The following is a 13,869-nucleotide window of genomic DNA, read 5'->3' as shown; positions in this document are numbered from 1 at the left end:
TCGAGACGAATCCAATGAGCCGTCGAACACCTAATTTGGACGAACCGTTTCCGAGATACGACGCGTCAAACTTCCCGGCTAGCGCGAGTAACGCGACTTCTGCTCTACGCAGTCCGAACCGCTCGCGCTAGTGATGCGATTCAAACTGAAATATTTCGGGAAGGGGTCGTCCGAAATCGAGCGGCGAGGGCTCGTTGGACTCGTCTGAACGCCAGCCGTAACATCGACGCAAAATAAATCCGCTTTGGCTGGAATATAAATACTGCGCTCTTGTTAACTCCGAAACGGTTGATTTAATTTCGCACGTCATCGCCGCCGTCGCATGATCGCGACGTAATAAAAGTACCGCGCATTTTGCAATCACCGATCTTTTCAACCGGAGTAAACAAGAGAGGGTAAAAAAAAGACCTGTGAATTGAGATGAAAACGCGTCATCGACGCGTCTGGCTGTTTCTCCAGATGCTATTTCAGAGTCAAATCGTACGGTGAACGGAGGTAAAGCAGTTACGTAACCGATCGGTCCAAGCTGCGCAGTACCCGATGCATATAGCCGGCTAACTAACGAGAAGAGAAGAGCTTATTGCAGCGAGCGTGGCGTCGCCTCGAGTCGAGCCGAGTCAAGTCAAGTCGAGTCGCGGCGGTGTTATACCGAGCGATCAAACATTGTTCATGATTTAGTCAAATATTTGCAAAATATACACACAGTGCTGCAGCGCTCTTTGCATAGTGGCTGGCTCTCGTTGCACCGCGCTTGTTTCCGACCCCTCGCTCCATCTCTCTCTCTCTCTCTCTCTCTCTCTCTGTCTCTCTCTCTCTCTTTCTTTCTCTCTCGTTCTCTCTCTCTCTCTCTCTCTTTCCATCTTTACAGGTGTATACTGCATAAGCGAGCATTGCATGCGTGCCACGTCCAACCTTTACGCAGTATACGAGTAGGTGTACCTACCTATGTACAGAGCTCGCGTACCTTCATCGAATAATAATTACAGAAGTATAAGGCGTGTACATATACCGACATATATCTCCATCGCTTATGCGCCACGGGTCAATGCGCAATACGCGCATGCATGCATGTATGACAATGATTGCACAATTAACCGCTTCTTCTGTATATCCAGCTACCGTAAATTTTTATTCAAACAGACACCGAATAATTTTCTGTTTTATAGATTGTACAGCTAATATCTCGATATGGTTATTTTCCTTGTTTTTTTTCTTTTTTTCATGCACTTACAATGCATAATAACAATAATAATCCGGTAACTTCTTAATCGTTTCGAATTAATATATGATTAACTTCTCTTTTACTTCCTTTTCTGCCAGGTGTTAAATATACGTATACATAGTAAATCAATAGAAAAAATCAAATGTGACAAATAATTATTACATATTATAGTTTTTAACTTGGATGTAGAGTAAAATAGGACAACGCAACGAGATTTCGTAGAAATACGTATTGGTTTATTGAAACATTTACATTTTTTTTTTTTTTTTTTTAGGGCGATACTCGTTTATCATTATTTTACTTTATTTTATTTACTCATTTATTTTCATTATCAATTAATTAATTTATCCACTTTACTTATTAAATTTTTTCAAGGATAAAATTTCATCAAATTAATATCTCTCTCACTCTCACACTATCAATAGGTAACGCACTCTCTCCTGCTTTCATATTCATCAATTATTCTTTCATACTACAGAAACACAGCTGCGATCAAACGAATTATTAACAAGGCTCGTACATACGTATGTATATGTGCGATTCGGTCACGGACCAGTTGAACCGTGTATCATCCCTAAACTCTAGAAATTAAATGATGATTAAAAAACAAAAGAAGAAAAAAACGTTAGGAGAAACTATACAATATTAATAGAAAATTAGTAGTACAGAAGATAAGAGACAGAAGAAGCCAAGTAACTGTGCAGCGTCAAGAAAAATCGAAACAACGTAGGAACGGGGAAAAGTAAAAAAAAAAAAAATGTACATTATGTAACAAGGGAATAAAATCGAAAATGATTCCCGCGGTTAATCACCCAAGAGAATAAAGTTGACTTTTATTTCCGACTCAACTCTGGCCGCAATATTTATTTGACAATTGGGACTTTTAAATTAAGATGCGGTGCGTATCGTGGACAATTGTTTGCGCTCGCTTCCTTTCGTTTTCTTCAAGGCGTTCGTTTCTTCTGGATTTGAATTTGCGGGAAATATGATCTCGTATTTCCCGCAAATGCGTTTTAGGCAAAAATATGCCACTTTCGTCCCGATTTTCAGATCAAAAAAGTTAACTTTAAGGTTGAGTTGGGAATAAAATCGGTTCTAAAGTGTAAAGCAATTCAGAACCGGAGAAAATATATCCGTAAAATATAATAATTATGTAATTGACATACATTGAGATTTCCAAATTTTTACAGAGATTATTCTTAAATTCTCTACTCTTTCTTTTATATTATACACACCGTTTATCATACAAGTTTAGGAATAATAACTATACTAGACATGTACATACATATATACGCACATACATACATATGTATGTATGTATACATCAACTACGCACTGTCGTGAGATTTATCGAGTTCTCCAAGATTCGCGTACAGGTATACGAATAACATACGAATGTATGTATAGATGCTATATAATATACACACAATACGTATAGTAGCATATACCTATATTTTATATGATGATGATGATGATGCATAATCGAGATCTTCGAATATTAAATTATACATATATGCATATATACATGTACAATGTGCTACCTATATCTTGCAAGTTCAATCGCGTACTTTTCTTGTTTAAGTTATGAAAATTTGATTTTCGTCGTGAAAATAAAAAAAATTCGGTGTTAGGTGCGGGAATGACGCGTCTAACGTTTATTTCGAAAACAAAAAAATCCTACGACTGCTCGAATCGTTGCGCGAGCGTTACGATAATTATAATAATATTATAATGATAATCGTAGTTTGTAATAATAATGGTAGTGATATATATCTATAATAATAGTAATAATAAATCATAAATCATATTGTATAATAATAATGTGCGATGATATAATCGAATGATCGCTATGTGTATACGTATATACATATCTATATATATATGTATGATAAAATGGCATGAATCTATTTACCCGAAAAAAGTACAAAGTACACAACCTATGCGTATTTATACATAATTTATGTATGTAGTAATAATGATAATAATAATAATAATAATAATAGTTATTCGCTACAATATACATATATATTCTAATATTCATATTATTTACAATAGAGTGTAGGTACGTATGCAGTGTATGTGTGTTTTATTCTTTTTCTTGGTTTTTTTCCTGCACACTGTTCTGTGTGATTCTCTTCGATGTGGTTTTTTTTTTTTTTTTAATTTTATTTTGTGTTTCTTCTTCGGACAGAATTGTTTCCGACGCTTCTCTGTACATAAATTTACGACGGATTGAAATTATACATTCAAGTAAAACGAAACACAATTGTACGAATTGTATAGTTACGTAGTGAAAAATTTACACACAACATACATACATACATACATATAAATAACGTGCACTATATACCGATACATTACGTGTCCGATGGATGAGAAAAATACGTTGAAACGTTTAAAAATCGAGAGTAAATTTTTATTCAATTATGTTTTTTTTCTCCGTCTTTTTTGGTTTATTTTCTAAAAATTCGACTGCAAGAAACTATTGACCACGTCTCTCTCTCTCTCTCTATATATATATATATATAATATAACATTATGTACATTAATTATACTTTGCACGCAGTCGATATTTTGTTCCAATGAAATAATTCCGACAAAATTTGGTACACGTATAAGATACGTATCTATACATTATGTATGTACGAATGTATGTATAATGGACGTATAATAACTGATACAAGCATCTGTTTTTCTTCGAAAAATTAAAATATTACAAATGTACAATTTTTTTCATGATTATTATTATTATTATTATTACCGTACTGCAGTGCGTGGATGTAGGTACGTGTACTATAAAGAGGCGTACACCTGCAGATGGGAAAACATGGGATTTTACCTATATTCACCATATCCACTGCCACATATTTCATACGCGAAGTTTTTTACGTAGAATTTTTCATCTCGATTTCACTCTTTCCCCGATCTTTATCTCTGCGAATATCCACAGTACTACTATCATTAGTTATACTAAGGTCTAAGTATCGTACAAGAAAGTGAAGAAGGCGAGAACAGGAATTTAACGAAAAATTAAACTAAACAAATTACGGAAAAATCTTCAGCGTGAAGTTTTCCGTAGCATAATATGAAACTAAAAAAATGTTATCATTCGTTCGTTTTTAAAAACTTCGTTTTTTTTTTATTTTGATTATTCGAATGCGTTGTAGCAGCTGCATCGCATCCTTAAACACTTTATTTTTCCTTCAATTTACGAATTATCACATTTTCACTTTTGTTTTATTGTTATTAATATTATTCTTATCGACATTATCATTATTTGTTGTTATTATTATTATTATTACTATTATTATTATTATATATCTGTATGTGTGTATATATAAGTTTTTTTTTTTACATAATACAAATGTACAGATATATTTATATTTATGTATAGTATATGTATATTTATATATAGTGAATAATTTTACGTCGCATCGTCTATTTATAACCCTTTTTATCCCCCTGGTGTATATTACTATTATTATTATTATTTTTGTTGTTGTTGTTGTTGTTGTTGTTGTTGTTGTTGTTACATATTTGCATCTAAGATAATAATTCTATATTATACACGGTTGTTACCAGTACTTTTAGCCTCGCTTCTGGATCGCACATATTCATATCAATGAAAACCTTCGAAAAGAATTTCTAAAACATAATTACATGTGTTTTCTTTTTGTTTTTCTTGCTTTTTTTTTTTTTACATAAAATACGTGTTCTGCCGATATAGCTGGTTATATACTTACAATACGTAACACGACAGGTATTAATCGTTTCGAAATATTCATACACACGCATTGGCGCACCGACGTTTATCATTATCATTATTATCAGACATTCGAGTAATTAAAAAATGAGAAAAAAACAAAAAAAAATAGAATTTTTCATACGCGAAATTAACGAACGTTAAAAACAAAGAAAACGGAAATGAAAATTAACGGAAAACAGAAAAGGTTTGATTGTGCTTAACGATAGTAGTTGTAGTAAGAATAGTAATGATAATAATAATAGAAATTCGTTTGATCAGATTTTAATCGACGACGGATAATCGGTGCTCCGATGATCAAACGGAGCGATACAACTAGTATTACGTTATTACAACAAGTTCAGATATAATTTCGTTGATAGATATAATATATTATGTAATGTGGAATAGATAGACTTCACAATGACACTGAATTTCGGTCATTGGCACTCGAGTCTATTCGATATCGATGTACAAACGTATCGATCTTCAAACGATTCGCGATAAGGTAATTTGTGCTTTGATGAAAAAATTTGTCGAGAAAAGATTTGATTTTCTTTTACCAAGCGCGGTATTTCTATTTGTTTTTTGTTGTATTGTTTTCTTTTTCCCGTTTGCACATTCGTTTTATATCCAAAGTCCAAAGATTTCAAGAAAATTATATTCGTTCGAAAACGTAGTTATTGCAGATAATTTAAAAATAATGTTGAGTTGTTCGATTGTTTTTTTTTCGTTTTTTTTTTGTATCTTCATCACGTTTCACGGAATCGAAACGATTGTATGAACACGGAATTTTTACCTATTTTCTTACAACCTTGCAAACAATCTGTTACATAAAATCTTTTAACAAAATTGTTCATCCAATTCTTTACGGAATTTGACAATGTGAAAATAATTTCAAATTATTACATTTATTTTTCACGTTATAGCGGATCGGAAAATATTCTCTTATATCCGTTTGTTTCAGATTTTGAAAGACTTTATTGAAATTGATTTTTCCGCCAGCGGTTTAATCGTTTCAAAAGTATTTCGCAATTTTCTTAGGCTATTTCTTAAACAGTTATTATATACAAAAATTCATGAATATTATCTGTATTCTGAACACGGTGTACAACGAATGAAAATATTTCACGTAAAATCGTGTAACGTTCGGTGGGATTTTGTAATAAATTTCACAAGATTTGAAAGAATTTCAATTCCTTGCAGACACCACCGTGTTATTTAAACTCTCAAGTTTTCGGGTGAAAATATTTCTCTCGAATTTAACATTCGCAAGGTTCTAATTTCGCATTAGAATCTAATTCGTACCCATTTATAGACTTTGTAGGAACTTCAAATGGTACGTTTATCGTGAGAAATTCACGAGATTTCATTACGTGAATTTACACACTCATTTCAATGAAATTTCTGACGCCAATATTTACATACAAACGGGACTTGAAGAGCAATTCCGTTGATTGGTTAAAAGTCACGGTGAAAAGATTTGATTGAAATTTGACTAGATACGATTTTCAAAAGACTGTTTCAAATTACATATTTTCAAAATATAACTGAAAAAATTGTATCTTGACTTCACAGTCTTGTAGATACTGTTACGAATTGAAAAGGCCTCAAACATTTTGAAGCTTGAAAGTTTCGTTGACAGTTATCCATGTTCTGATACCGAATATCACGATCAACTGATTTTTACTGTAAGCGAAACGTTGAAATAATGGCAATTCTGAAATCATGCTCGTGCTGAATATTCGGTAAAAATACCGACACTTTTCTAATCACAGATCATCAAATGCAGATATTTTACACCTTCGATTCCTATTATAGTTTTCAGAAATTTAGTTTTATAATTTTAGACTTCTTGGATATACTTTTAAACAAAATATACCGCAATTTCAAGAATTCGAAATGTCTGTGTAAACTACGCGCCTAATTTTTTTCTCGGATCAAACAGAAACGACTTGTCCAACGACAGTACGAAGTCAGATATGTATCGCATAACAAAAGGTACGAATTCCCTAGCATAACCACCAAAGGACGTTAAAATAAAACGAGGTTAATTTTAGTACCAAAGAAGATGTGAACTTCCGTTCTAAAAACTAACGTATGCGTGAATTTTTCCCCAAATCAAACCAAACCAAGATACAAAAAAAAAAGAAAACATTACGTACACTGCGAGATCCCAAAGTCGTGTAATTGTAAAATGGTGAAATCTTAAGAACGACTTTAAAACCCAGTTCCATGCGTGTTAAAAATAAGCCTGAAGAACCTTTCTAACGTCAAGTTCTGCTTACGTTATACATACACGTGGTGTAGTTAATTTTTTAACTTTATTTTTCAAAGTGCCACTCGAAAAATTTGTCGAAAATACTGAAAAACAAACTTTGTCGTTATTTTCCAGTGGCACCTAGGGAAAAAAAAAAACAAGTTGAAAGTGAAGCACCCTAATGTAGGTATATTAGAAGAAGCGAGTACCGATGGGAATTTCCCTACAGTTTTCCTACACGCACCTCTATTCTTTGAAAACTGGAAAATCTGTAACTGAATAAGCTTGACTTGTTTTTGCAAATCGGACCGATCATTAGAAAAGCAAGGCGGAAATTCTTGACCTCTATGTTAGGATACCTAATTCATGCATGTTACACTGTTAGAAAATTTACGACGTCAATAAAAGTTCACACCGATTGGTGCAAAATCAAAAATCATCGTCGTAAATCGTTCGATTCTTGACACCAAATGATCAACACCAAAATAGAGCGGACCTCTGTAGAATATTTTCCGTGTTACGTTCAATGTTGCATTTTTAAGAGCGTATGTATATATATAACCATACTTACGATTTACCAGCAGAACACGAGTACGCGGAATAATCGTGATATAAAATAAAATATATAAATTTTTACATAGAGGCGTACGGTAAATTGTGGTTATCTTCATCCCCGTCGACGTCGTCATCTTGCACGGTGTCATTGTCCCAGGCCTCGTCCCCCTGCCCTAATGTAGCGTGAATATCGCCGCCGGATTCCCGACCAACACCGACCCGCTGATGAAGTTGATCATCGGCACGTCGATGATGATCGAGATCGTGAGTCCGCCGCCGGTGTCGAAGACTCGCGTTACCGTGGTCATCACATCCAGCGACGGTGTAAACGGCGGCGACTCAGGCAAGGGCATAGGGATGAGTAGCGTGGTGTCACAACCCGGTAGCAGAAGCGCTTGTCGGAGGCGGAGGAGCCGATGATGTGGCGACGGAACTTGCGTGGTGATAAAGCGAACTCGGGTAGTAGTCCTGATGGTGATTGCTCATGTTGTGCATACCGGAGGCGCCGTTGGGTCCAGCGTGCATGCCGTTGTGATGATGATGGTGTCCGGGGGGGACGGAATGGTGCGGATGATGCGGGGACGATCCGTAGGTGGCGTAGCTCTGATGAAGCTGTTCGTACATCTTGAGCTCCGGTGACTTGGTGTCCTGACTTCCGGGGGATCCGGCGGCCGTCGCTCCAGGTAAAAGCCTCGTGATGCTAAACGGATGACTCGCCGCTGTGTAGGGTGTCTCCTGCTTCAGGCTACCTGACATCCCGTGGTGCAGGGCCGACGCCGGATCGCCAAGAAGATGGGGGTGGAGGTTGCGTCCGACCATGGCGGCCAGTTCGTCGTGAGTGGGTCCGAGGTCACCACCTAAGAGACCGCCGATGTCGGTAACGTCGGTCTTCAGGGAAGAGTGGTTGTGGTGAATACCGCCGGCCGTGGGTATATGGTGATGGTGATGGTGGCCCCCGACCAGCGAGTGCATGTCCTTATCGGCCTGCGTTTGACCCGCGTGATGCTGAAGCGGTGTCTTCTTCCCGTGGTTCATTTCATGGGAGGGACTGTGCTGCCCGGCACCATTGTGGTGGTTCTGCTGCGGGTGTTGCTGTTGCTTGTTGGACTGCCGAGAGAGTTCCTTGTTAGAATCCTTGAACCGTTTCTGGCGTCTGAGGTAGCAACCGTTCTCAAACATGTTACCACTCTCGGGATGCAGGGTCCAGAATGATCCCTTACCCGGTTTGTCCGGAGTCCTCGCCACCTTTACAAAACAGTCGTTGAAGCTGAGCGAGTGCCTAATGGAGTTCTGCCAGCGTTGCTGATTCTGTCTGTAGAACGGAAAGAGGTCCATTATGAACTGGTATATCTCGGAGAGAGTTAGCATCTTCGACGGTGCATTCTGGATCGCCATGGTTATCAGGCTTATGTAGGAGTACGGTGGTTTCGCGTGCGTGTAACTCCGACGGTAGGACTTGTCCGATCGAGCTCGCTGCAACGCCGACGTTGGTGATCCAGGCTCCGTCAACGAAAGCGTGTCCCGCGAAACTACCCCGGAACTACCACTCGGGGTTAGCGGACCATAACCGACGTTCATGCAGGCGCTTCCCATGGAGCCTGGACCATAGCTACCCATGCCACCGCCACCGACCCCCATAGCGGAGCTCATCGAGCTCATGGTGAAGCCGCCGGTCCCCTGTGGGCTGCAGCTCGGACCTACGCCTACCCCCATCGGCATACCCATTGGCACGCAACCCATGGAGTTTATTGAACTGTAGGTTGACGCCATGCTACCCATGCTCGACATCGCGCCGCTTGTCATCGCTCCACCAAGACTACCAGCTTCGCTATAGAGCTTCTGGGGTTGCAGCATCGCCATGTCGAAGATCTTGGTTTATCCGCTCCTTGGCCTTCGGAATCGTTCCTCGTCGATGCAGGTGGGAAATTCGGAAATACAGAATCCTAAAACTCTGCACCGTTTTTCCCGAACACTCACCTTGCACCGTCTTTTACGTGCTACTACTTTTCACTAGTGAAATGGTGAAATGTTCTCTCTGTGTCTTGCGGTGTTTTTAAAGTCCCGCACTATCACTGCATCAATTTCATCGGGGTTGCGCGGTTTCTCGATTAAGAGGATATTACACCACGATCGCTGTGTATCAACGACCCGGACGGTTGGATATCTTCTTTAGCTTTGCGGTTACATCTTGGATTGTCGATCTTCTTCGCGGCGGCATTTTTTCGCCTTTTTATTTTACGATGTATGATATTCCGTGTATACTATGCGTCGTACGTTGGAAAAGCACTGAAACTAACGATGAAATCTTGCGGATCAAGTCGGTAGATCGAAAAACTTGGATTGTTGAGTTCACACAAGAGTTGACATAGATTTACTCGAAACGAAGGAACGAAAAAATAATTGTCGAAAAACACTGTATCACAACGATTTATCCACAATGATTAAACACGACTGAAGCACCAAAATACCGTAGCACTGAATCAGTCGATTATTACCTAACATGTATCGAACGGAAACGAGGATCACAAGTGATGTACGAATACATTACGAAAACGCGCACTCCATCAACGATGAGGATTGTTTAAAAACTAATCACACTGACAACCGGATTCGAGGTATACCCAACAGTCTCCAAACGATATACGCCGCACGGTCATCCATGGTGTGTAATAAAATGTGATAAAACCGTAAACCAGGTATCGAGTTTCAGCGAAAGCGCATAACACGAGTTTAACAAACTAATTGAAACACGTTCGAAGTCGATCACTGCACTGCGTTGTTTACCACGTTGTTGTGATAGGGGAGTATATAATTGTTGTCCCAATAACGACTATCTCTCTCCACCAAATTCCCGCGATTGTCCCGCCGATCGCCTACAACAGTGCACCGCACCGCGTTTAACGTACGTGTGCGGGATACGTCAACGTCGCACAAACACGCACACACGTGTCCACAAATATATAGATATACATATCGATGTGTGTACGGGGGAAAATCTATGCACGTGTATACACGTATACAAAACCGTGTTTGCGTGTACTCGCGTGTACACACATGAAAAACACACACCCGCCGCGCTGGCTGTTTCTAACGTTTATCTCTCGCGTTCCTGTTTCAGCAACTCTGAGTGTGTAGTGTGGACCAGGTCCGGTTGCCGAGTGTACCCTGGCCCTCTCGTAGCCGAGAAGCTTGTTCAAACAATCGCTTCCCCCACGGACGGACTCTTGGAAACTCGAATCGAACCACCCACGAACAACTCGACGACCAATAAGCAAGCGTCTCTAGCCGCCATCCGACCAATCGAATTCCGGCCAGAAAAGGAGAGGCGGAGTCGACCTCTTCACCCGACGCGTTTTCGGCAGACGACAGCTGTTCCCGCTCGGTGAAAACGGAGGGTTGGAAGCGCTGGCTGCGCGCGCATTGCCGCGGCGCGTGCGCGCCGCGCGGCGAACTATGAAACCTTGCGTAACCCCGCGCGCCAGTGCTGCCGTCTCGCTCTCTTCCGCGCCAAGTATACGCGGCCTTAAAGCCATCCGTCTCTGTCCGTCCGGCGCGCGGGTTTTCATGTGCGATTTCGTCGCACTCTCTCTGATCGCTAGCACGATTTTTGAGGACCGTTTTTTTTAGTTTTTTCTCTCTTAAAATTTCTCTTTTTTTTTCTTTTTTACTTTTTTTTTTCTCCCCGTTCTCGGAGGGGTTCTACTTTCTTTTTGTGCTTGCTACTGCCGCCGCGCTCGCTCGCGCTCACCGGGTCTCTTCTTCTCAATGTGCACACGCACATCTCCCGATCGTAACCACGTCCCACCACCGCGGCCCTCTGCTCAACTCCGTCGCGACGCTAACGCCGAATCCACGCCTGCAACCCCAAAACGACGTTATACGTTACGTTGACCGACGCGCACGTAGGTTATACCCTCACCTTACACCATACCGTTTACGTCATGCGTCAAATGGGGTTCACGACACGCATTTTGACACATTCGTCGAATAAAACACACGGATTTTGTGCCGCACCGTCAAGCCTGAGTTTCAATGTCGATATTTCTTATTGTTAGTTATCAGTTTTAGCCTTAACGCGCGAGATTTCGATCTTAGTAAACGTAACTTTCGCATTGACTCCTAGAAAATTAATAGAAACTGAAAGGTTTTCACCAATATTAATAAAAGTAAGTGTATCACATAGTATCAAATCTACACGTATAATAATATATATGATAACCTCTTTTTTATTTCATATAAAAGACGGTTCGTTCGTCACCTCGGTTTTGCATCAAGTTTGTAATAAGTATATAATACAATTATTATATAAATTACGCATCAAGTGCGGGGAACATAAAACACATATAAAATAATATGTATTTATGTCAGATACATAAACGTATAATGCAGTGAGAAAAAACAATATGTAATTTACACGCGGTCTGCAAACACCAAGTTTAAATACGCCTGAATATATGTAACGATAATGATAATATTGACAATCATTTTGCTTACCGAAAATTTCATATTACAGAATTAAACATAATAATTGTAATAATAACAGCATAATATTCATACCAATTATAATGATGACAATAATAATAATTTGAAAAGATCTGCAATTTAAAGAATTTTTTTAAACCAACTCTAATCGTATTTTTATACGAATGTAAACCTGTTCGGTGTTAATGCGGTACGATAGAAACCGACTACTTTGGTGTTAATTAAAGAGTTTCGAGAGAACACGGAAGGACGGAATTAATGTGCTCTTTTATACAAGCCACGACGTGACAATTGATACGAATTGAATTTTTCCAGGGTATGTTGAAGTATGGTTAGATTTATAGATGTGACGCGGGTTTTTCGTGCACGCGCATTACGTTTGAAATTCTATCGTTGTACATAGTGTTAAATTTATACTTTTTTGAATAAATTAATAAATCAAATTTTTTGTTAATTCAGCTGTGCTACTATTTATACAAGTTATATTCGTAGAATTTGGAACACAGTTCAATATATTCTAATTGATGCACGAATTTTTACAACTGTTACTTCTTTCTTTTTTTTATATCGATATGTAGCTAAAAATTTTATACTTTTTTGTGGAAATTGCCAAATACGTCGTCACTGTTTTTATATGACATGCAGTATAATAACAGATACTTGATCGATCTATCGTCGCAAAAACGGTTCTTCAACACCGTTAATCAATTTAGTCAAACATTTTACAAATCCATAAATTATCAAAGAGGCAAAGAGTACAACAAGGAGGTATAAGACAGTAAAGATTAAAAAAGATAGGGTAGTTTCTCTAGATTGAAGGGCAACCCCGAGTTCGAAGGGTAATTTTGGCGTAATCATGCGACGGACGGCGTCGAGACGCGCGAGTTCGTGTCGTTATATTTAAATTATATGATAAAATACTTGTGTCTATATAACCAGCGACCGAGTGAAAATTTGTTACGATTTTTGATAAGTAAATTTTTTCAAATTATCCGCGTTCGTACGTAGGACTAATTTACAAATTTCATCAATTGTTCATAAAAATTATACAAACTGTAAGACGTCGTAAAGAAATCAAAGATATTCTGTATTTGTAACACATTTGGATTAATACCAACAAATACAACGATAATATAAAATTGCGAATTTCTTAGCTGTCGAAATTAGACCAAATCTTTTTCCTTTTCGGTTACATATTTTTAACGGCACTGAAAAATAAAAGAACTCTTACATTCCTCGTCCAATTCACATCTGCAGATAATACCGTTATAATTGTCAATAAGAAAAAAACAACAACAACAACAATCAGCATCTTTATTAATACAAAGATGCTGATAATTCGTGACGTCGTTTGTGCTGCAAATTAGAGAGAATGCAGCCAGTTAATCAATTATAATATGTGCAGTACGACCATGCGTGCAAACGAGGCGTGAAGGCATTTTTGCAGTATGCACGTATAAATAATTAATTGGTTTGACTTGCGTCAATGTTGAAACGACTCATTCGGACCGTCCAACGACAATGGCGTATCAAATTCCCTGATATATTCACAGTTTTTCATACATACCTAGATAAATGTGATCTACGTGTCTATATTCTCAGTTTAAC

General features: G+C 38.4%; 1 protein-coding gene across 1 annotated transcript; it reads right to left on the bottom strand.

Annotated features, from left to right (window-relative positions):
* Positions 1-5,630: 5,630 nt before the first annotated feature.
* Positions 5,631-10,982, bottom strand: LOC124308866 (silk gland factor 1-like). The gene has a single exon (XM_046772022.1). The coding sequence runs from the start codon at positions 9,637-9,639 to the stop codon at positions 8,152-8,154; it is 1,488 nt and encodes a 495-aa protein (XP_046627978.1). The 5' UTR covers positions 9,640-10,982; the 3' UTR covers positions 5,631-8,151.
* Between the last annotated feature and the right edge of the window lie 2,887 nt (positions 10,983-13,869).

This window comes from Neodiprion virginianus, chromosome 7 (assembly GCF_021901495.1).
Source record: "Neodiprion virginianus isolate iyNeoVirg1 chromosome 7, iyNeoVirg1.1, whole genome shotgun sequence".
Lineage (NCBI taxonomy): Eukaryota > Metazoa > Arthropoda > Insecta > Hymenoptera > Diprionidae > Neodiprion > Neodiprion virginianus.
Note: the sequence above shows the minus strand (reverse complement) of the source record. Positions and strands in the feature narration are given on the sequence as shown.